This window comes from Thermobia domestica, chromosome 1, assembly GCF_964235325.1.
Source record: "Thermobia domestica chromosome 1, izTheDome1.hap1.1, whole genome shotgun sequence".
Classification (NCBI taxonomy): Eukaryota; Metazoa; Arthropoda; class Insecta; order Zygentoma; family Lepismatidae; genus Thermobia; species Thermobia domestica.
The window spans coordinates 29,732,104-29,756,547 of record NC_137454.1 but is presented as its reverse complement, the minus strand read 5'-3'; the positions used below and the strand labels follow the sequence as shown (position 1 = coordinate 29,756,547).

General features: G+C 33.9%; 1 protein-coding gene across 9 annotated transcripts in view; it reads left to right on the top strand.

Annotated features, from left to right (window-relative positions):
* Nucleotides 1-24,444, top strand: part of Obsc (Obscurin) — a 633,182-nt gene that overhangs the window by 467,425 nt on the left and 141,313 nt on the right. For all 9 annotated transcript variants that reach the window (XM_081756092.1, XM_081756083.1, XM_081756059.1 and 6 more), the window contains 6 exons: nt 4,934-5,179; nt 7,150-7,291; nt 13,399-13,583; nt 14,722-14,849; nt 18,963-19,086; nt 21,562-21,697. In XM_081756092.1, coding sequence (XP_081612218.1) covers nt 4,934-5,179; nt 7,150-7,291; nt 13,399-13,583; nt 14,722-14,849; nt 18,963-19,086; nt 21,562-21,697 — 961 coding nt within the window. The remainder of the gene's footprint in view (nt 1-4,933; nt 5,180-7,149; nt 7,292-13,398; nt 13,584-14,721; nt 14,850-18,962; nt 19,087-21,561; nt 21,698-24,444) is intronic.

Genomic DNA, 24,444 nt, shown 5'->3' with positions numbered 1-24,444 from the left:
TCTCTTGCAAGTGAAAAATAATTCACTTTACATGTTTTCTTTAAGATAAACAAATAATTTGTGTGTGAATTTTTAAATTTAGGAATTTCATTATCTTGTTTTCGTGATAATTTTATTAGTTTAATAGATTGTAATTCAGTTTACTTTTGCTGAATAAGAAAACCAATAGAATAATATTTGCTTTTCTAACGTTTGATCTTTCATGGAACCAATATAATATTACTGAAGTAGTGTGACAGAAAAAGCTTAAACCATTTTTCCCAATGTATAGTAAGTAAATGATGCATATGGAATTTGACCTACGGTTATTTTACATAGCTAGCATAAATGATTCATTCAATTTGAAAAGGCTATATTTTCAAAAGTATTAAACCTACACACATGAAAAGAACCACAAACTCACCAAGTTTATACATCCTCTACAAATGTTCAGTATGTGCCCCTTTGATGACACGACACATGTCCAGACGATACTCGAGCCCATTCCATACATTTTGAAGCATAGTCCTGCCGATTGTGTGCACTGCAGCACTGATGCGTTCTTTGAGCTCGAGTAAGGATTGTGGTAGTGGGGCTACGTGAACAAGGTCCTTAACGTACCCTCACAGGAAGAAGTCGCGGGGCGTTAAATCAGGAGATGCGGGAGGCTAGGTGCTTTTCCCTTTATACAAGCAACCAGTGTCCTTGAATTGCCGATACCACAGCAAAATGCTTTGTTTACATGGCGGTTCTTTTCTATACTCTATTCTGGAAGCGCGTTGCACAGCTATAACAGACGAACATCCGGCATATTCAAGCACATAGAAACTTTTTTCTTTCTTTCCCTCCATTTTCGACAAGTACTAATCTCGTACTGCCACACTGCCACACCTGTTTGGAAAGATAATGGACTCCTGCTGCCACACAACAGAAACTTGGTGAGTTTGTGGTTCTTTTCATATATATTTCATTTGTGTACGTGTAATACTTTTGAAAATATAATCTTTTCAAAGCGAATGAATCATTTATGCTAACCTTGTTGCATTATATACAAGTGGAAACATTTCCGTTATATCCTGTAATTTCTGTAATTATATGAGTAGAAATCAAATGATAAAGAAGAAGGCCTCATCTCTTAATATTTATGTGTGTAGCCTCATCAGAACAAAAAGATAGACTTTTTATTCTCGTTGAAATAAATTCTCAACCTTTTTCCTAAGTTTTAACAAATAAACTTGGAAGGAAATAAAGGTACAAATCTTCCTTGTATTCAATAAAGTATTGTTTCAATATATTGATTTCATTAAAGTATTGTTTTGACGAAACTATTAAGGCGATTTTCCATGCAAGCGTCCGTTACGTTTTTTGCTTGCGATGTGGCTGAATAGCCAATTGAGATAGTTGTTTAAGTACGGTTCTACGTATAATACAACTTTCTGCTGGCTACACATAGGAATCGCAAGCAACGAACACAACGGACGTTTGCATGAAAATCCTCCCTTACTCGAGAAATTAAATACAAGAAAATGTTTATAGTTAATACATTCAACTAATGACTTAAATGAAAAGTTTTAAAAGTTAATCTCCGCAAAATAAACAAAAAATATAATATAATAATTTTCTATAACACATACTTTCTTCAAGTTAACAGTTTTTACTAAAATAAACTAAATAAAATAAACTTACTAGTTAAAACATTTTAATGTAAAAAAAGTTCATAATTAATTCTTTGCATTTTACTAATTCTTGCATTTTTTTACATATTGCAAGAATTTAAAAAAAAAATTCTGCTTAAGTTTTTATTTCTTTTTTGATAAACTCGTTAGCACTAAATTAGGTTTAAATTCTGTAGACTCACATAAGACACAAATGGAAGCGTCAAAACGTGGTACATACAATCATCAGGAGGACATTTAGGTATCAGGTATGTACATTTGTTCTTTATAGATGGGCACGGTACACTAACCAAATATATAACTTTACATTTTGACTTTTTTTTTCTTTTTCAGCTTTGGATGGCAAATTTTCTTTTTTAATGTTTTATTAGATTTTTCTTTTTTCCCGGAATACAGCAAACAAATATTCTTTTATCATCACGTTTCTTTTTTATAGAAAACATGTCTAGACATTTGCTTCTTTTTATTTTTCTAAATATTTTTTTAAGAAAAGAAGAAAAGAAACAAATACCTCAATCTGATTACAGGACAAAGTTGGATAATACGAAGTCCATCCAACATTTTTCTTATACAGTAATTCTCATATACAGGGTGTTATAAAAATTTGTCACAATATTTTGGGAATAGATTCCTCACATCAAAATAAAAAAAAGTTCATATAGACCTGTGGTCGGAAGTGCATAAATTCGTAGTTATAGGGTGCCGAAAACGTGAAAAAAGAAAAGAAATTTAAAGATCCATAGTTCTACTACTATAGGACTGATCGTAGTCGTTTAAAGACACCACTGAGGAACTAGTATGTGAACTATCCAAATATCTATCTTTCAGAACCTACGGTATTTGCACAATCATCTTTAGAGAGGCTGTCTGAGAGTACTTGATCACTCTCCACCTACCTCTCTAAAAAATTGATGTGCAAGTACTGGAGCATTCTTCAGCATGGATATTTGGATAGGTCGCGTACCAGTTCCTCAGTGATGTCTTTGACCCGACTACAATAGGTCCTATAGTAGTGGAGCTTTAAACTTTTAAAGTTCACTTGTTTCACGTTTTCGGCACCCTATAACTCCGAAAGTATCCACTTTTGAGCACATCCCCATGATTTTTTTTCTTATTTTGATGTAAGGAATCTATTCTCAAAATATTGTGACATTTTTGTAACACCCTGTATTCCTAAAAAAAAAAATTTTTGCTATTCTTGCTGGTCTAGTATCTAGCGTGTGTGTCTTTGGTGCACATGATTCCGGATTCGATTCCTGGTGGGAGAGCACAAAAAAATCACTGTCACCTACTTTCATTAATTATCCCCTATCCTTTAGCCTAAAGGATATAACCATGGAACGTTAAAGTAAAAAGATCCTGTTTTTATTTTTGAAAAGTTATGTATAGAGCAACACGTAAAAAAAGTTTATTATTACTTTTTAAAACGTTTACAGACTCTATTACGATAATTTTGCGTGTATTTTCTGTATGAGATGCATTAGTACTTAAAGTGGTTTTCAGATATCTAGTTGCTGATATATTTTTCAAGAAAGATATATTGATAGGTCGAATTTAGTAGATTTCTTTTTGTTTCTCCAGATATGATTAATATTACATATATGATATTTACATACATTTTGTTTATAATTACTTACTTTACATCACACATTTCGTTATTTGTTTTCAACATAAATTCGTTCTTAATGTGGAACACTTACCTTTAAAGATTTACATTTATTCTACACCTATTTATGACATATCTCTAGTTATGAAATTCAAAATATTTTTTTCTATATACTCGTGTTGATTAGGAACAGTATCCACAGATAGCCAGTGCTTAGAATTTTAAAGCTGAAAGTCAGAGAAATGTTAGCGTAATTCATGAACACTCCAATTTAGTTTTTCATATTGTCCTTCATAGTAAAGTAAAAACATATCACTTAGCCTTCTTGTAGAACATTTTGAGTTTTACTTTTCTTTCATTCACGTATTTTGGTTACTTCTTAACTTTGTTCAAGAAGTGTAGTTTATAAAATTGCATCATTTTTTTTCTTTCTGTAAAGCACAACAAATATTATGAAAGTGAACTTATAAAAGTGATCATAATCAGAATTGATATACAACTGATCTCCACCTTTCTTTATGTTCTGACTAACGCATGCTACAATGCATTTTTCATGCTTTTGGACTTCCCTAGCTCCGAAACTATGTACTTTTCCACACTTTTTAAAATCTTATTCTTATGCAAATCCTCCCTTACAATTTGATAGTACAGTTCATTAACACTCTATACATATATATCCTTATCAGGTCGAACGTTCCGTACCTCATGCCCTCATTCTGTGGAGAACCTATATCTGCCACATATCATCTCTTAACAATTACTTCAAGATTCTTTCATCAGCATTCTATGAGTACAATCGAAGATATGGCCAACCTTATTGTAAGCAATTCAATTGTACAGAAAATCCCATAAAACCCTTTATTTCGAGTTTTCTCACTTAATATTATCCCAGATCTCATTTTGTACAGAAACTCATAAATCGTATTCACTTCGTACTTACCTTCTTAACTGAAACCGAAAAAAACTTAATGCCCCGCCCGAAGATCATTTAATGAAAGCCTCCAATCTTCAGGCTCTCAATACGAGAACTATTGTTTGAAACGCACACATTTATCACTGAAAAACTCAGATTAAAACTTGTCCTAAAATTTGACATTCGTCTGGCTTTCAATACCCCTGCAAAATAATAACGCACATATTCGAGCATCCCTTTAGTTGTGAGTCTTCCAATACTGATTTGTATCCTCAAGGGCTCCCGTTGTTCAACCTTCTGTGTTAGCAAAATTATTGTTCCTCTTTCGATTCGTATTCTGATGTTTCTGCAATGCTTTGAGTATCTATATTTCTGTCCCACAACAAACTGTCATTAAAATAATACCCGCATCACTTCGTTGACTGTACGGGATCTAGCTGACAACTCGTGTACTGTATCGCCAAGAAAAATTATATAGTTCAAAGAATATATATATATAATGCTAGTTTTAGAAAACGAAGAAATGTTACCGTACAAGCTTTGAAAAGTTTAAGACTAAATTGCAGTCTGCAGAAACATACATATTTATTTCATTTTGTGAAGCATTTACGAAAATATAACTTAATTAAATTAGTCCTTGGTGTTTCATCTGTGCTTTTATATAGTTTTATATCCATAAGTATAATACTATATAGAACGTGGATGAAACATCTAAAAGTTGTTTAACTGGTTCATATTTATTATTATTTCCTTTTTCAGCTGGTGAATTATGTGTATTTGAATGTGAACTAAATGCCGATCCACCGGCGATAATGACATGGCTGAAGGACAACAAGCCGTTGGAGGATAAATTGGCAGATCGAGTAACCATTACGTCCAAAGACAATCAAATATACAGATTAGAATTACAGCATTGCAGAGAGTCTGATACTGGTCTCTACACTGCTCGGGCAAGCAATCAAATTGGTAGCAACACCTGTTCTGCTCATTTAGTAGTGCAAGAATGTAAGTATTAAAGAGTATATAAATATTGTTTTCCATAACTAATATTAAGAACCCGAATGTTTTGGTCGTATAAAATCATAATTATTAACAGCTTGTAAAAAATATTGAGGAAAGTAGATAAGATCGCACATAAGTACCAATCTAAAGAACATATTATGCATGAAGTTCCAATAGTATTTTGTTTGTTATTTAGTGATTGAAGAGTTCGCAAGAAGGAACAATAGACAGACGTGTACTTTTAATATGAAACACTTCAAACAATTGTCAATTTTTCCTTCTATGTTGGGATAATTTACATTTTGGTAATGCGATCCTATCAGGCACAGTGCACGCTTTACCAAAGTAATTGTAAGGCTGCCTTCATACTAGGATCGTGTGAGCAGCTCATGTGAACCTGTAGTGTGAAAGCATTGAATACTTCTGAGCCGCTCGAAAGATCGTGATACCAAAATAGCAGCCATGCTAGATCCAAAAGAAGCTGCATCTTTAATCTTGATTGTAAATTGCAAGAAAAAAAGATAAGAAGATATAGAACAAAGCGGCTCATCCTATAAATTGATCAAGACTGGAAGAATGTTTATCTTACAGTCTGTTTTCTAAACTGCGAGAAGATAAAAGAAAGTTTTCCATTACTTCGGAATGTCTAAATCTTCGTTCGACGAATAGTATAATAGTATAAAATGTGCGTTTCATCAGAGTAACACAAAAATGAGAAAATTTTCAACATCAAATATTTGTACACTTTTCTTCATTCCAACTGAGTTGCTCGCGTGTGAAATGCTCTCATAAGACTGCGTGCTATTTTCTTCCCCGCCAGCAGCCCGCTAGAACCAGCTACTGGCGGGGAGATCATAGCAGCTCAGAGCCGCGTCTGATTTGCACCGAAGCGCATGTGTGAAGGCGTACATTTAAGACAATGTAAAGCTAGGAGCTGCGGCTCAAGCGAGCAGCTCACAGGATCCTAGTGTGAAGGTTACCTAATAGATGAACTTTACATTTTTTTTAAAAAGTGGCGTCGTGCTTTATTCCTTGCGTGTTATTTCCGTGTACAGGGTGCTGGAAATAATTTACATACCCGTAAATCTTTAAGAAAAGGGACTGTTCTGAGAAACTCGAGGAAAGTCATCAAATGTGTGAACACCTTCTTGACAAAAAATATTCTTAATATTGTTCAGTATGACACATTATGCAGCAGATATTTCAATTTAACTGCATGCTTCATTATTGTCAATTTATTATTTTTATTATGTAACACTTTAATTAAGATGATAATGCGTTATTTACTCCCAAATGTTTTAACGTATTCTAAATCCGATGCTTATTTTTTTTAATTAAAATTATAACTGATAATACATGTACAGTCAGCGACAAAAGTTCTTTCTCTTTGGTGAAATTTATTTTGAAAATAACGGTGGTATGACTGGGACGTACAACGGTGGTATAGCTGGAACGTACAGAAAATTACGTTCTATTTCATTTGCTGAAAACTGTACTCAAACTGTTATTCCGTTCTGAAGTTATTTATGAAACTAATTTCATCAAACTGAAAGCATTTGTCGCTGACTGTACTTACGACTGACCTCACTAACCCAGTATCTTAGATCGCTTAATCACCTCAACGAGTCTCAACCTACAGAAGCTCTACAAGTATCTGAAAAACCAGAGAATCTTATTTCTTATTCTCCAGCAACCATAAAAGATGTTGTAACAGGGAGAAAAAATCGTATTCGTAACATATGTATATGTCTGTGTTTGGCAGTACATTGATTGTAATTCTTTCAACGGTCAATATATGTTACAAAAGTGTCTTAGTTCGTATTTGAATCTACTTTATACAAAATATTGATCTGAATGCCCAACGAAAGCGTCATATAAGAAAGAAACCTATAAGTTAGCTGTTGGGATATTGATCCTCAGTATATACATGATATAAATGTAATTTGTAATTTTTTAAAAATGTTTATTTCCAGTGACTCCCGAAGAAAAGAAACGAAGAGCAGAAGCGAATGCTCCAATATTCCTTGTTAAGTTGAAGGACACAGAAACCTTAGAAAACACCTACTTGAGATTCATGATCAAGTTGAAGGGGGAACCAATGCCAAATGTTACATTGTGAGTGTTTATTAATTTCTTCTTTTTCTGCTGTTGTGCGCATTCTTTCGTATATGCAGGTTTTAGGGCTATTTTTATAGTCTTACATTTATAATATTAGTAAATCATGGTATCTATCGGTCACGAAAGTCACGAAAAAGTCACGAAATCAGAAGACGGTCATGAAAGTCAAGAAATTTAGCTTTTGGATCACAATAATTTTTGTCTGTACAAATATAAGTAGAGACTGGAAAATTTTGTTCTATAAAACGTCAAAATACACTGACAAAAATGTCTATGGTTGGCTTTAAGACGTTACCAAATCGCAAGCAAAGCACACTTCTATCGCATGCATGAAAATTCGGCTTAATTGGCACTCGAATTCGCTCTTCAGATTGTCCTTTAGTTGGCATTATTGAGTAGTTGCGATGCAAATCGCATCGCATCGCCGAAACTACCTACGCATCTAGCCAGTTTATTCAACTGTGAGAAGACACAAAGTTTTTATCGCTCCAGGGAACAGCGTTTAAAAGTAGAGATAAGATAAAGACAAGTGCTAAAGAATATATATATATATATATATATATATCGGGTGTTGCAAAATAAGTGTTACAACTCTTGGGTGGTGACTCCTGCCACTGAGACAAGAAAAAAAGTTCTCTTGAACTTTCTGCTATCGGACATAGTTTCAGATCTACAAGGTGCCGAAAGCGTGGGAAAATGACTTTCGGATGCCAATAGTTCGGAAACTATCCAACATAAAGAGGGCGGGTAAAAAATTCACTGAAGAAGTCATACCTGCTCTATTGAATTTTGCATGTTTCACAATCCTACCATGCACGCGCAAGGGATTCCCCAAAGGAACGTAGGGAGTCCCGGATAATCTGCCAAATGAAACTTGGTCTAAATGGATATGAATTGATAGACTTTCTACCAGGTAACAATAATTCGTTTGTCTTAAGTCGATATCTGGAACAAATACAAAATGGCAGACACCTTCATGCCCGTTGTGTGTGGTTGCATAATCACCAGGTACGGATGCTGGCCAACAGTGACGTTCTGAGTATTAAGTGTAGCAAATTTGTACTCAAATGCTCTAGAAAGACATCTGTAGTGTCGGTAGAGCATAACAGATGAAGCAGGGTGATTTACATGTATGGAAACACTTAACGAAAAATGCCCAGAAATGCACTCATACTCAGTAAACGTGAGTTCAAAGCGTCGGAAATGTAAGGATTAGCGTCAAGAACATGAAAGCCATTGCCAATTCACCAATAATATTCCTTCAAACCGATGCAATATGATGTGCACGGTTGCATACCAATAAGAATGCAACAACTGAGGCCAAGTTCAAATTGTGGAATTGGACTCACAAAGAAACTGGGTAAACTACATGAACGTCACTAGTGGGATCGCATGATCGATATTGAAATGTGGCCAATGTATGTGTTGATATCAACATGTAGCTAATGAACAAATGTCAACATGTCGCACCGTCTCACGTGCGAAAACTAGGAAAATAACGTTATACATTCTGCTATTACATCTGGTGCACCTTTTGCTAGAACGTAACTAGAACACGATTGTATCAATGTCCCTCTTTGTTTGGGGCATTGTTCTATAGTCGACAAATATGAAAAAAAAATCTCTTAATGCATGGTTCAAATTCTGATAGAGCGTGAAGAAAACAAACTTGCATCATGTCCCACGTCTTCTGAGACATATGACGTACTCGAAATATAGGAAAATACCTCCAGAAATTCGTATCTTACACACAGTGCACATGCCAAGACAAAGACGAAAATGTACCGATTTGGCACATTTAACACTACAGCTGAAACACCATACATATGGAAAATAAAACGACATGAGCAATAGCAAGAAACATCTTAAAGCTCTGATTGTTTACAACTGTGCAGTAGGAGTAACAAAATGAAACATACAAGTATGTCGGGAGGCTGTACAAGAGGGCTTACCAAACAGAGTGGGTTCTCCTCAAAGAATTGAACACAGAGAAAGTGAGGCTCCTTCGAACCTCAGGGCTAGAGCACTCGCTTTTGCTCGCGTGGTCGCAGTTTCCAATCCTACTGGGAGCCCAAGGCCTCAGATTCAAGACCCGAGTAGTTATTTTCCTATTTTTCGCACGTGGGACACTATCCCAGCAGTAGCGGGACATGTTGACATTTGTTCATTAGCTACATGTTGATATCAACACACATATTGGCCACATTTCAATATCGGTCATGCGATCCCACTAGTGACATTCGTTTAGTTTACCCAGTTTCTTTGTGAGTCCAATTCCACAATTTGAACTTGGCCTCAGTTATTGCATCCTTATTGGTATGCAAACGTGCTCATCATATTGCATCGGTTTGAAGGAATATTATTGGTGAATTGGCAATGGTTTTCATGTTCTTGACGCTAATCCTTACATTTCCGACGCTTTGAACTCACGTTTACTAAGTATGTGTGCATTTCTGGGCATTTTTCGTTAATGTTTCCATACATGTGAATCACCCTGCTTCGTCTGTTATGTTCTATCGACACTACAGATGTCTTTCTAGAGCATTTGAGTACAAATTTGCTACACTTAATACTCAGAACGTCACTGTTGGCCAGCATCCGTACCTGGCGATTATGCAACCACACACAACGGGCATGAAGGTGTCTGCCATTTTGTATTTGTTCCAGATATCGACTTAAGACAAACGAATTATTGTTACCTGGTAGAAAGCCTGTCAATTCATATCCATTTAGACCAAGTTTCATTTGGCAGATTATCCGGGACTCCCTACGTTCCTTTGGGGAATCCCTTGCGCGTGCATGGTAGGATTGTGAAACATGCAAAATTCAATAGAGCAGGTATGACTTCTTCAGTGAATTTTTTACCCGCTCTCTTTATGTTGGATAGTTTCCGAACTATTGGCATCCGAAAGTCATTTTCCCACGCTTTCGGCACCTTGTAGATCTGAAACTATGTCCGATAGCAGAAAGTTCAAGAGAACTTTTTTTCTTGTCTTAGTGGCAGGAGTCACCACCCAAGAGTTGTAACACTTATTTTGCAACACCCGATATATATATATATATATATATATATATATATATATATATATATTGTTACTAGTTTTTGAATGTTACGAAATTTTATGGTTTGGTAAAGGAAAGGTCACAAAAAAAGTCACGAAATTTCATTTTGGAATTTTAGTAGACATCATGTAAATCATAAAAATAATTCTTAGGAGATTTCATGGAAAATATCCCAACGTATTGGAAATGCATTAATTTATCTCATTTACGTACTATTGCATAAAGAAATATAGTGTAGGCTGCTCTTACAGTAATTCTATATTTTTATCTAATTATGTACACACTAGAGAAATCATCTGGCAAGTAGAAATGATCTAAATTTAAGTTTATTCAAATGAAATATCTACAGCTTAAATAAGAGGAATCAAATTTTGATTCATGGGCCAAGTTGAATACACAAATAATAACAAAAATTCAAATAGCAAAATATTTAAATATTTCTCAAGATTTGCTTTCCAATTATATGAACATACGATTATTTTGAATTTTATTTAGCTGCAATAAAAGTTTCTAGTAAGCAGTCTGTTAGTTGTATAATTTGATGCATTTGTAAGTTAATGTAGAACATTTACAATTGATGTAGCAAACTTGAAATTTAATATTAATATTATTAAACAATATCGAATGCTTTTATTTATAATCATTTTTCCCAGGCACAAAAAGGTGCTACAGTATCAACGTGATATTTAGCTTAAAATTTTAATATTTTGTTTGACGGAACGAATTAGGTTTAATATTTTCAACATAAAATATTGTCTAAAGTGCATCATATTTTTAAAGACCTTTTTTGTACAGATAATCGCTAATTATATTCAAATACTATTCTACAGAACTGCCCTGGCGAATCAAGAAGTGTATCATTATTATTATTATTATTATTATTATTATTATTATTATTATTATTATTATTATTATTATTATTATTATTATTATTATTATTATTTGGTCTAGGAATTAATTCGTGCGGTTGGTACGCACACATTGAAGCTGTAGTACAAACACAAAATACATAAATACCTTAAGAAAAATATTGTCCATCGCTAGCCACCACTTTCGCCCATCTGTCAGGCAATGTACGGATTCCGTGGCGAAAGAAGTCCTCATCCTTGGAAGCGATCCAGTCAGAGACCCATGTTTCGATATCTTCTGAAGAAGTAAACCGCTGTCCAATCAAATCGTTATTCATGCAATCGAACAAGTAGTAGTCCGAAGGAGCAACGTCTGGTGAATACGGCGGGTGGGGTAAAACTTCCCATCCGACATTTTCTAAATAGGTTTTGACCGGTTTTGCGACATGTGGGCGAGCGTTATCATGTTGAACAATAAGTTTATCATGTCTGTTCTCCCATTCTGGTCGTGTTCTTGCCAGAGCTTGCTTCAAACGCATTAATTGTCGTCGATAACGTCCTCCATTCATAGTTTTACCCGGTTGCAGCAGCTCATAGTACACCACACCTTTCATATCCCACCATATGCACAGCATAACCTTTGCACAGTGAATATCTCGTTTTGGTTGTGATGGACCTGGTTCACCTGGTTTCACCCAGGCCTTTTTTCGTTTAGGGTTCTCGTAATGGATCCACTTCTCATCACCCGTAATAATTCGATGCAGAAACCCCTTTCTGCTCTGTCGTTGAAGCAGCAATTCGCAAATGGTTTTTCGTCTTTCAACGTCTCTGTCTTTCAATTCATGTGGAACCCAATGTGACATCTTTTGAATCATTTCCATGGCTTTCAAGCGTTTGGAGACTGTTGTTTGATCAACGCCTAATGCTGCTGCAAGTTGTTCCTGCGTTTAACACGAATCCTGCTCGAGCAATGATGTCAATTCTTCGTCTTGAATTTTTTTTGGCTGTCCAGCTCGCTCTTGGTCTGCCAAGCCGAAATCACCACTTCTAAACCGTGCAAACCACTTCTGACACGTTCGCTCAGCTAGAGCATGGTCAACCATACACTTCCACCAAAATACGATGACTTTCAGTCGCACTTTTCTGCATGTTAAAGTAATGCAGCAGGACACCCCGCAAAAACACTTTATCAGACACAAATTGCGCCATGTTCACTTAACTACAAACTGGTGTTGTTGACGCTTTAATCCACTGCCCTATACTACGAACGATACGCGATGACAGGGGTTTGCAACACATGTGTGGATACACGGAACTGTGGGACGCTCCGTTCGTTGCGCCATCTCTTGTCCACCCGCACGAATTAATTTCTAGACCAAATATTATTATTATTATTATTATTATTATTATTATTATTATTATTATTATTATTATTATTATTATTATTATTATTATTATTATTATTATTATTGTCTGGAGTGCTAATTTTACTAAAAAGGAGAATGTTTTACTAACCTGATTTTAATGATTTATAAATACAGAAGCAAATGCATTTGAATTTGTGTAGCTATCTAGATATCAATTTTTTTTTTTAAATTACAACCAAGGTTTTAAAATTATTAGTAGCCTGACATACTAAAAATAATTCATAATTTACTATTTTTCTTTTGCTTGTTTATTCATAAGTGAAAGCAGATAATGCAACTTACCACTTTATAAATTATTAATAAAAACCTGAAAATATAAACCTGAAGAATTTTCAGTATTGCCATCCATAGAAATTACAGTGTTGCCAGAATAACATTTCCCCCAAAATCTAAGTTAAGGCAGCGACTAGAGGAAGGAACTCAACTACATTTGATTACGTATTATGTTGTTTTGGTGTCCTGTGAACTACTTTTTAAATAACATTATTATTTAATTTTAATAACTGTATGTTAAAACTATTATTCTGGCAGCACTGTAATTTCTATGGATGGTAACACTAAAAATTCTTCAGGTTCATATTTTCTGTTGTAGAATAACATTATCTATGATTGTGGTAAGTTACATTTCATTATCTTCTTTCACTTATGAAAAACAAGCAAAAGAAAAATTTTGTATTATTTTCAGTATGTCAGGCTCTTAAGCCTTACATATTAAATAAAATCAAAATAAATGTGTTCTCATAGTTTGATCTATTTTCGATTACAGTTTGAAGGATGGTAAAGACATAACGAAAGGAAACGATAGGGTGGAGATAGTAACCGACAAAGCAGACAAAGGCTTTTACCAAATTGTGATTCCCAAAGTCATAGCAGAGGATGCGGGCAAATACTCTTGTATAGCCAAAAACAAATTTGGTGAAGCGTCTTGCGAAGGACAGGTCACTGTAACAGGTGGGTTGAAGTTGATTTCATAAATTTTTAAAACTACGAAACTTTCTAATATGGTGTGTTTAGGTTCGAAAAATTTTAGCTAATCTGTTGATGTAGAAAATGTTATTTATGTTAATGAATGTTAAAATTTAAATGTACAGATCTCAGAAAATACTAATTATGTATTTAAATGTTGCAGAAATATTATATTTAGCATATTTTTGCGCATATTCTTACTATATTCTTTAGAAACAGAGAGACTATTGTACTGGTTTCTTGTTAATTACTCAAAATTTATATTTAAGCTTGAAATTATCAAAATAATGCAAAATTCATAATCGTTGTGAGTTAGTAACGCTAAATATTTGTACACTGTGACTGTCCTGTGTCAGTGCTTTATGTTGGGTGATGGTGATAGTGAACCGAGACAGGGTAGTATAAATGGGATTGGATTAGAGTTGATCGTTCCTTTCAGCGAGGCTATATAAGATCTTGACCTACAGCTTAACGTAGGATCCGAACCTCATGACGTCCCGCCGAAAACCCTTCTGCAAAAGGTTTTATGTATGAAACCTTAAAACTATAAGACATTATATATATATATATATATATATATATATATATATATATATATATATATATATATATATATATATATATATATATATATATATATAAAACACAGTTCTGACCAGAACAAAATGAATTATATTAATAACTATATGTTTTTTGTTACAGTTTCAAGGACCTAACGTCCTCTTCATCAGACATTTTAGAAAAGACAGATGACAGCAAATCTTATATCTTCCTCAGCCGTTAGTTAGCATATTCATTTATCTAACTATATATCTATCTAACTATCGGATAAATGAATATGCTAACTAACGGCTGAGGAAGATATAAGATTTGCTGTCATCTGTCTTTTCTAAAATGTCTGATGAAGAGGACGTTAGGTCCTTGAAACTGTAACAAAAAACATATAGTTATTAATATAATTCATTTTGTTCTGGTCAGAACTGTGTTTTAAATGTTATTGTATTATACAGAACCATGGAGTTTGTTTAATATATATATATATATATATATATATATATATATATATATATATATATATATATATATATATAAGCTAAGTAAACTTTCTTCTGTTGATTTTCAGAGGAGAAGAACGTATTTGCTGGCCTTTCCGATCAAAGTCTGCTAAAGCCAGGTGAGAAAGCTGAGTTTACCTGGCTTCGTGATGGACAACCTTTTGACCCAGAGGAGAGATTTAAAGTACTGTTCAAGGTTAGTGACAAATATTCAGTTTAAAAATTAGCATCGTAAATTATTAAGTGAACAAACTCAAAGATACTAAACTTTTGCTTCTCTAAATTCTTATAAATCGTTCAAAAAATAACATTGAGCGTTGAATTTTTGCTGACAGCTGTCAGCATTTTCAGGATCAAGATAAGAAACTGCATTTAGACAGGGATTTGAATATGGAAATTCCTATTCCTACCTAAATTGTTTCTTATTTTAATCTTGAAAATGCTTACATTTGTCAGCAAAAATCCAACGCTCATTATTATTATTATTATTATTATTATTATTATTATTATTATTATTATTATTATTATTATTATTATTATTATTATTATTATTATTATTATTATTATTATTATTATTATTATTAGGTAATTTACTTTACTTATAATATAAATGATACTCCTATTAGAATTGTAGATGCTATTAAAGATTTAGGTATTGTCTTTGACAGGAAATTGCTTTTCAAACAACATCTTGAGAATATTCTAAAGCGAGAAGGAATCTTGGCATTCTGAAATGGATGACCAAAGATTTTGACTCTGTCAAAACCTGCCTTACTCTTTATTACTCCAATGTTAGAAGTCATCTGGAATATTATTCAATTATATGGAATAGAAATACTCATTATATATCTAGTACTTTGGAGACGATTCAAAATCTTTTCTTTGCTTGGTTACTCTGGAACAGTGTTGAATTCAGACATTTTCACCCGGGGGGGAATGCGAACTCCTCGGGGGGGGGGGTTGTTTTTCTGTATTTTTGCAAGAAAGCAGCATATTTATCAATTCAATTCACATGCACATCTTAGCTAATATTGAGACTAATTGCTGATAAATATTCAATGCGAGATTATAATTTAAAAAAGAAAACAATCGTTTAATTTTATCTAAAACATTAAATAAAGACTGGCACAAATATTTTAGACTAAACTTTAACTACTATTTACAGAAGCTATTTTAGTTATTTTTCCTATATTCAGTAATTACTGTTTGTTACTAATGTAGAAGTTTTTAAAAAGATTTAAATCAACTCAAATATTTTTTGTCCTAAAACATACATAGGAATATCTTAACAAAAAGTAATCATTCTTTCTCACACTTCTGATTCTAAATCAAGTATATTAGCCTTGTTTTCTTTACTGCATACACATCAATAGTTTAGTTTACGAAATCTCCAGTAAGATTAGTGCCGTGTCTGGAAAATCAGCGCTTGGGGCGAGAGTATACGACGGCACCCTCGTACATATGAGTGAGGTCGACAGACCAGCTGCGAAACGTGAGAAAATTTTAAAAAGTAAACCCTGATTTTCCTTGATTTTGAGCACTTTTTATTACTTTTTTCCTTTCAATTTATGTATGTGCACATGTGTTTCATTCCACTCTTTTTTTCTTTCCTTCTTTTCTTTTCTTTTCCCCTCCCGAATCGTGCGCCCCTTACTTCGGTGCCCGGGGCCGCCACCCCGCTTGCCCCTCTTTCGTCGCCTTGAATAGCAATCTTTCACTTATATGCTACTATTATATTGATATATTCTATATAAATCTCTAACCCAGGAGGGATACTGTTCCTCCCTGATTCCTCTAAATGACACCCTCTGAATCTCACCCTTTAACTGACTTATTTTTAGTTAAAGAAAGGTGTGTTTATAATTACATGGGCACATGGGGGAATATTAAAATTAACAAAAAATTGGCTACTTACCAATAAATCCTCCCTTGAATTCTTTAAAAAAGATTTGGACGTTTCGGAACTCTCAGGCGATTCCTTCCTCAGTGGCAAGGTAAAAAGGATTAAAACGGAAAGGAGATAAAAGAAGTAAAACCAGGAATACATACCACTATATAAAAGTAACGTACAAAAAAGATCTTAAGATGAATAGAGCAGAATGAAAAAAGAATGAACTGAATAAAAAAGAACGTGGTGTCTATGTTAGGCCACTATTGCCAGATCCAAAGTATGCATCAAAGGTAGGTACCCAAGTTCGATCAATGTTGCCAGTATCAAGGTTTAATGCAGGTTTGTACTTATGAATAAAGAACGATTAGAATAAAGATAAAAATAAAGATGAATAAAGATAAATAAAGATAAAAAACAACGGGAAATTAAAGAATCGTTCTTTATTCATAAATATAAGCCTGCATTGAACCTTGATACTGGCAACGTTGATCGAACTTGGGTACCTACCTTTAATGCATACTTTGGATCTGGCAATAGTGGCCTAACATAGACACCGCGTTCTTTTTTATTCAGTTAATTCTTTTTTTCACTCTGCTCTGTTCATCTCAGGATCTTTTTTGTACTTTACTTTTATATAGTGGTACGTATTCCTGGTTTTACTCCTTTGATCTCCTTTCCGTTTAAATCCTTTTTACCTTGCCACTGAGGAAGAAACGTAAAAATCTTTAAATTTTTCAAGGGAGGATGCATTGGTAAGTAGCCAATTTTTGGTTAATTTTAAAGGTGTGTTTACTTTAACAATCGTAAAACACATTTACGTCTGTTACTTCCGATGCGAGAAATGGGATTTAGGCGCTCTACTTCAAATAATGCAAGAACTGTACATTTTCAAGAACTAAAGTCTGCTGACATCAGAGATCATATGGAATGATCGAAAGATCTTTCCTATCTCAATCTGTGCTAGTGCTACCTACTAATATATAATATAAGGCGAGAGTATAGTATCTATTAAAATACAAACCTTTCTTCAACAGTTGACAATTCCATGTTATGCCTAACTCGGTCATAGCGTTAAGAAATACAGGTTTTATTGACTATTTTGGTATTCTATCTTAGATGTTGCATGTTTAATATTTATATAGAATGGATCTGTGTTGTTTATATGTATATTGAGAAATCGGATTTCGTCTGCACGTGCACGGAAAGAAAAACAAATAATTGGGTGAAGTAATTTCTACATTTTGTAACTGAAATTTTGGGAGTTTCTCCGGGGGGAAATAAATTTTCTTCGGGGGAGAGATTCCCCCCGGGCTACCCCCTGAATTCATCCCTGCTCTGGAAGTTTAAGTTTTATAAAGCTATGTCATTGGATGAGGTTAGGTTATCGTTGGGTATGTTAAGGTTGTCTGAAAGGATTATTCTGAATCTCAAAATGTTGCATTCAATTCTCTACGCCAATTTGAATTTGTTATCAATGATAACTTTGTATGCAGCCATTTATCATATAAGAAATCCGAAAACTTTTAAACATATCCACTTCCTCAATGATGCACCCTTGTATAAAATCTTATCAGCGGCCAATGATTTTGCCAGTGTTATTAATATTTTTAAATATAACTTTAGCATTATTCGAAGACAGTTGTATAATCATTACATAATCAGCTGTATTTTTTTTCTCTCCTGTGAATGTATCATTTGTACATTATTTTATATTATGTTTATTTTTATTGCTTGCATGTTTTATTTTTATCATATGGAAATTGTAAGTAGGCAGATCAGTCTGTAATTTCCAGTATGCAATAAAATATTATTATTATTATTATTATTATTATTATTATTATTATTATTATTATTATTATTATTATTATTATTATTATTATTATTATTATTATTATTATTTAAACACTCTATAAGAACTCACAGAGGCAAAAGTGAATACTTTTAGTTTATTGATAAAATTGCTCTCCAAACGTTCCACATTAGAATTAATATTGCAAGTTAACTTTTCATTTAAATAAATTACATTGGGTAAAGCCCAGTTCTGAGACAGTTCTGATTTTGAGCAAGAAGAAAGAACAGCGATAATTACAGAACAATGGACACACCATATGTGCACCAATGATTATATTCTTTAGGAGTTTTTAGTGATGTTTTTTCTTCACCTTCCTGTGTCTGATTCTTTAAATATCTCAGCGTAAACTTGAATTGCCGTGTAATATTCTATGAAGTTTTGAATGGTGAGTACATTTTTCTCTATTGATTAATAATTTTTTATGAATATTTTTTATTAAATTAAAATATTCATATATCCTTGAGTATAAACTAAAATATAATCTTTCAAGATTTTTCTATACATATAACAATATTCATGTATCATTCGGGAATACATTTTATTTACTAGAATAACTTGTATTTCAGGACGAAGAAGATTCCTTAGCCTTAGTGTTCCAGCATGTGAAGCCAGAGGATGCTGGATTATATACTTGCGTTGCTTCCACTACCAGTGGAAAGATCTCATGTAGCGCTGAACTTACCGTTCAAGGTTAGTTTGATATTTTAAATATTAGTTAAAACTATGGATTTTAGAAGTAATTTTATTAAAATATTTAAGAAATAAGTGTTGTGTCAGTGTTTAATATCATTGTACAAAAAACTCAACTTCACTATTTTTCTTCTCTGTTGCCAATAATAAACTTCTTTTTCCGAAGTTATTTAACTTTTCCACCTTTCTTGTAATACGTCTGGCAGCGCAATATTTATTATTTTTCATCACCTTAACCAAAAATTATCAACGTTATATAAGTTCTCAAATATAATATTCATACCAATATAAGAAAAAATGACAATTATACCAGCTGAACCTCCGTATCATTCACATATGAGCATGAATCTCCTTATCATTACTCACAACATCTGTACATGTTCCTTTACAGACACAAGTGAAGGATGTCTTGATAAAAATCAGCAAAAGGTATCACAGAGGGGAGATTTTTTTTGTTATTTTTTCAATATTTCGCACCGTTTGAAAGATTTGAGCTTACTTCCTGTTGGAGTTCCTAATTCATGTATGATCAGTGCTTTCTTTCTTCTTGCATGTAGTATGTAATAAGCAAATACATTACACACGCAATTAATTATAAAGCCAGTGGTATCTGGTGTTCATTGGGCAAAACACTCCAAACAATAAAGATTCATCTTAGACTGGAGAAATGGTTATCCTTCGTTTTTCATTATCATTTGACCATAAAACAAACGCCGGAAAGATATACTAACCCCGTATACAAATATGTGGTGTTGGAATTTATAACTCATAGGATATGATGCTTTCCTCTTTAAAATTTCAATACTTTCAGTGTACCCCTAAAAAATGTAATAATGAAATAACGGTCATTTTTAAATATTCAATTAGAACTGCACAGTCTACTCAAAATTTGCAGTGGGGGCGCGGTGGCTCAGTGGTAGAGCGTTCACCTCTGGTGCTTGGGGTCCCGGGTTCGATCCCAGCCCCTGCCAAGTGAACTTTGTGGTGGACAAACACCGTGCTCGTGGGTTTTCTCGGGGTTCTCCCGTTTCCTCCCACTTTCTTCATTCCACCATTTTCACTCATTTCTCACTATCACCGTTTCCTTTAGCCTAACCGGCATAACCGTGGGACGTAAAACTTAAAGATTTCATTTTTTTCATTGTTTCAAAATTTGCAATCGATCAGTGAAAACGGAATCTTTCTAGAGCTTGTGGTTTCCGAGATATCATAGTCAAAAGAATTTGCCACAAGCATATAAACTTTTCTTGATCATAAACATATAAACCTAGCATTTTAATATATAGATAGTCAAATGTTACAGGAGTAATATACTCATATATAACGTTTATAAAACAATATACCACATTGCCCTTCATTATTCGAAATTAATGTAGTATACTTTGGAATACAAAGTAGAAACTGGATCCAATTAGCTAAGGATAGAAGTCAGTGGAGAGCTTTTGTGAACGCGGCACTGAACCTCCGGGTTCCATAGGCCATAGAGTTAGTTAGTTAGTTAGTTAATCTAGTATACTTTAAAAATAGTAATGTGTAAGTCATTAGCTGGACATTTTTTCAATACTGCATGAATAATATTTCTGCAGCTACATAACACTTTACACACGTCCTTACACAATACAGTTGTACGTTGCCCTTTTCTTCCACAGTAAATAGATTGAATCTGCCTATTCTGAGTAAATTTCGCAAGTCAACCAACTACGGATTAAAAGAAATGTTTTTGATGAAAAGAAAAGTTTTCGGCATCTAGTTAGTAACTGTCTGAAAACGAGCATCAGCAAATACAGGGTGTATCAAAAAGGGTTTTACAACTTTGAAGACTGATATTGATTTATTCATTTATCTGGCATACATAGTTTTGGTGTCATTTTGTAGCAAAATACGTCAAGTTTTGACTCACGTAGTACACTAGTTCAGAAACAAGCCGCCACAAGCGCTAGCGGTAGTTGCAGCAGAAATGGCTGCCTTTACTGGTCCCGAGCGTGCTAACTGTGTGTTTTGGTTCGAAGAATCCCAGTGTGCGACAACTGTGCAACGTAATTTTCGTACAAATTATAGTAAAGATCCTCCCAGTAGGACTTCTATTTATCAGTGGCATAAATGTTTTATTGAAACTAGATGTATCTTCAGGTCGTCCCCATACGTCTGAAGACGTTGTAGAGCAAGTGAGATTTCAGATGGCATGGAAGCCAATTGAACCTCTTTATTTATAAGATTTTAAAAAAACTTGATGTATTTTGCTACAAAATGACACGAAAAGTATGTTTTAAGCTAAATAAATAAATCAATATGCGTTTTCTAGGTTCTAAAGTTCATTTTGATACACCACGTATATTTAATTTATTTTTGTTTCATTTATTTTATTCTGTTTCCTGCTTCATTTCATATTTGTAAATTCTAATCTTATCAAATACCATACCTAAATTTGCCATTTATCTTTTATTTATTTATTTCATTATAATTTTACTTCTTCAGGTGCTGTTAATCAGTTGCTGCGGGAACCAGAACCACCAAAGATTACTTTAGCCTTAACAGATACCGAAGTCAGCATTGGAGGATCTGCAATGCTTGAGTTGAAAGTTACCGGATTTCCGAAACCAGATATCGTTTGGTAAGTTAGGAACCACGAACATTTATAATGCAGTTCAGAGAAGTAGTACCATCAAAGCGTTGTAAATTCAAAACTATTGATATCTTTTCCCACAGTAAAGGGTATGGGAATGAGAAAAGCATCTGCGGGTATGATAAAAGGCACTCAGAATTACATATATTATTCCGTAATTGCAATTGACATTATGTCGACGAAAACTAGAAATAACTGCCGAGACGAAGATTGTATAAATTACTACTTCACTTCCGTGCACGCTACAAATGAACCTGAGAGTATGTGACATAGATCAATTGAAACAGTTCCTAATGTTGCAAAAGATGGAATAATTTGTTTTTATGACTGTCCTTTTGTCTGTTTCACGATAACTCTCGTAAACTTATCTGATTTTAATGAAATTTGGTATCCGAGTTCATTCAACCCTCCGACATAACCCTATTGTTTGCATTTGCAATCCATGAAGAAGAAGAAGTCAAAAAGAGATCAAATCAGTTCCATCTTTGCAAGTTTGTACATATGCATGGAAAAAAATTTTGCAGCGTAATTTACATGAGAGTTATTCGATTTCTACGAAACATAGTGAACAATTTTTTTAATTATTATTATTTTCAAAGAGAATTTCTATTATGCCCACAGTTTGAGATAGTGAAAGGGTAAATTTACGCCTCTCCTCCAAATTTAAGAAATATTTTCTACGATAGTTTCATTTTAAAAATGCTTGATTTTGATGCAATATGGCGAATATTTTCTTTGAAGCTTCCGAATCATCAACTCTCGATGGACTTAAGATCACTGAAGAGCAAAAGATGGATTTGCTCCTTTCCCTTCCTACTTTTTTTAAATGTTCCAGATAACTTTCTTAAAAATATTCAATTTTGATTGAATATTATTTTATAGATTTTTCCACAGTCTACTTTGTTTGAGATTAAAAATAGTCAGGAACGAGTGATGAAATTATCCCGTGATGCAGAATGACCACTCCCCTCCGAATTAAAAATATATTCCACGATAATTTTCTTGGAATGATATTACAATAATCACTACTTAGATTTAAAATTAGTCGACAACGACAGGGTGAATTTTCCTGCCCTTCCCAGTGTAAAAATAAAGTATGTTCCAGAACCTATGTAAAAGTTATTGCATTCTGATACAATATCAGGGGTATAGAAGCAAAACCTGCTAAATCCATTTTTTAATTTTGCCAGGAAACGAAATAAAAGTGACGCCCTTATGTCTCAGAATTGTTGATTTTTTTTTTTTTTTTTTTTTTTAGTGGTAGATTTCACTTATCTGCATTAAGTAGTTACCACTAAACAAATGAATTGTTCAACAATTCTGAGACAAGGGCGTCACTTTTATTTCGTTTCCTGACAAAATTGAAAAATGGATTTAGTAGGTTTTGTTTCTGTACCCTGATATGGTGTATATTTTTACGGAGGCTCTCACACAATCCTCAAGGCTTGGAATGAAAGTTGGTCAAACATGTGGAGTTGCCTTTACCTCTGCCTCCTATATACACTTACACTATGATTTTGAAATAAGTACCGTATGTTGCACACTAGCTTTTCTTAAAATAAAATAATTGATTTTTGCGAAATATGGCGTATTTTTTCTGAGAATTTCCAATCGTCTTTACTGATGGAGCTGAAATCAGTCAATAATGAGGAAAATTAATCGTCCCTCTATATTGTAGATGGTAAAATATTTCCGTAAAAATACGAGGAGCAGTCAAAAAAATCCCGGAATTCTGTTGTAGCTCTTTACACACCTCTTTACCACAATATAAGTACACACTTTCTTAATCGCTTTCAAAGTTTGTCACCTTCGGAACGCACACACACTTGTTCTACCGCTCCTGCGATTACTGGAAACCAGGGGCGGATCCAGGGGGCGATCGGGGCAACCGCCCCCCCCCAGAAGAGGAAGCTTTCTTATTTTATATATATCAATAAAACCCATTCCAAAGTTTAAAGCCCTTAAAAGTAGCAGTAAGACAACCCCCCTCCCCCCAGAAGTCGGTCCTGGATCCGTCCCTGCTGGAAACACAGACGAAAGGCCTCTTTTGCTATCTTCCGAAGTTCAGCCGTCGCGTTGATCTCTTCTACGATGTCGAAACGGGTACCGTGGAGACCTCTTTTTTGCTTTGGGAAGAGCCAAATATCCGATGGTGCTAAACTGTTTTTAAGACTATCAAAGTCTCTGAAGCAGATTTCCTCAATTTGTGGATGAACTTGATATTTGTGCGTTGCTCAAACTGCAACATTGTGCCAACCAGGGGCGGCGATTAGGGAGGGTCTTAAAGATTCTTTTGTAATAAATAATGTGTGTTCTATTTGGGATTAGAGACTTACCCGTATAGTTCGAGGTTGAAAGTCACTGATAGGGAAGGAGGACGACCTCTCGCTTCAACAATACTCAGGGTCACTAATTATGGCTTTAGTACACAGTTATTTACTTCTTCAGATCTATCAATATATCTCCAATATATAGTGTGTAGGTGACTCTCTTTGGCATGAGTCTGTGCGAGTATCAGTTCTATTAGCTCAGATTTAGATGCTGAGTAAAACTAATTTACTATAAATTACTTAAAGAAATGGATGTAATAGGAGATGAGAACTGATGTCTTACATGAAACTTGTAAAAGAGGAGGTTATGTTTAGCATGAAATAAACTGAACAGATTTCGATTGACAAAACAAAGACTAGTTAGGTGGAAGGTAAAAGAAGAAGGAAAGATAAGATTAATTTTAA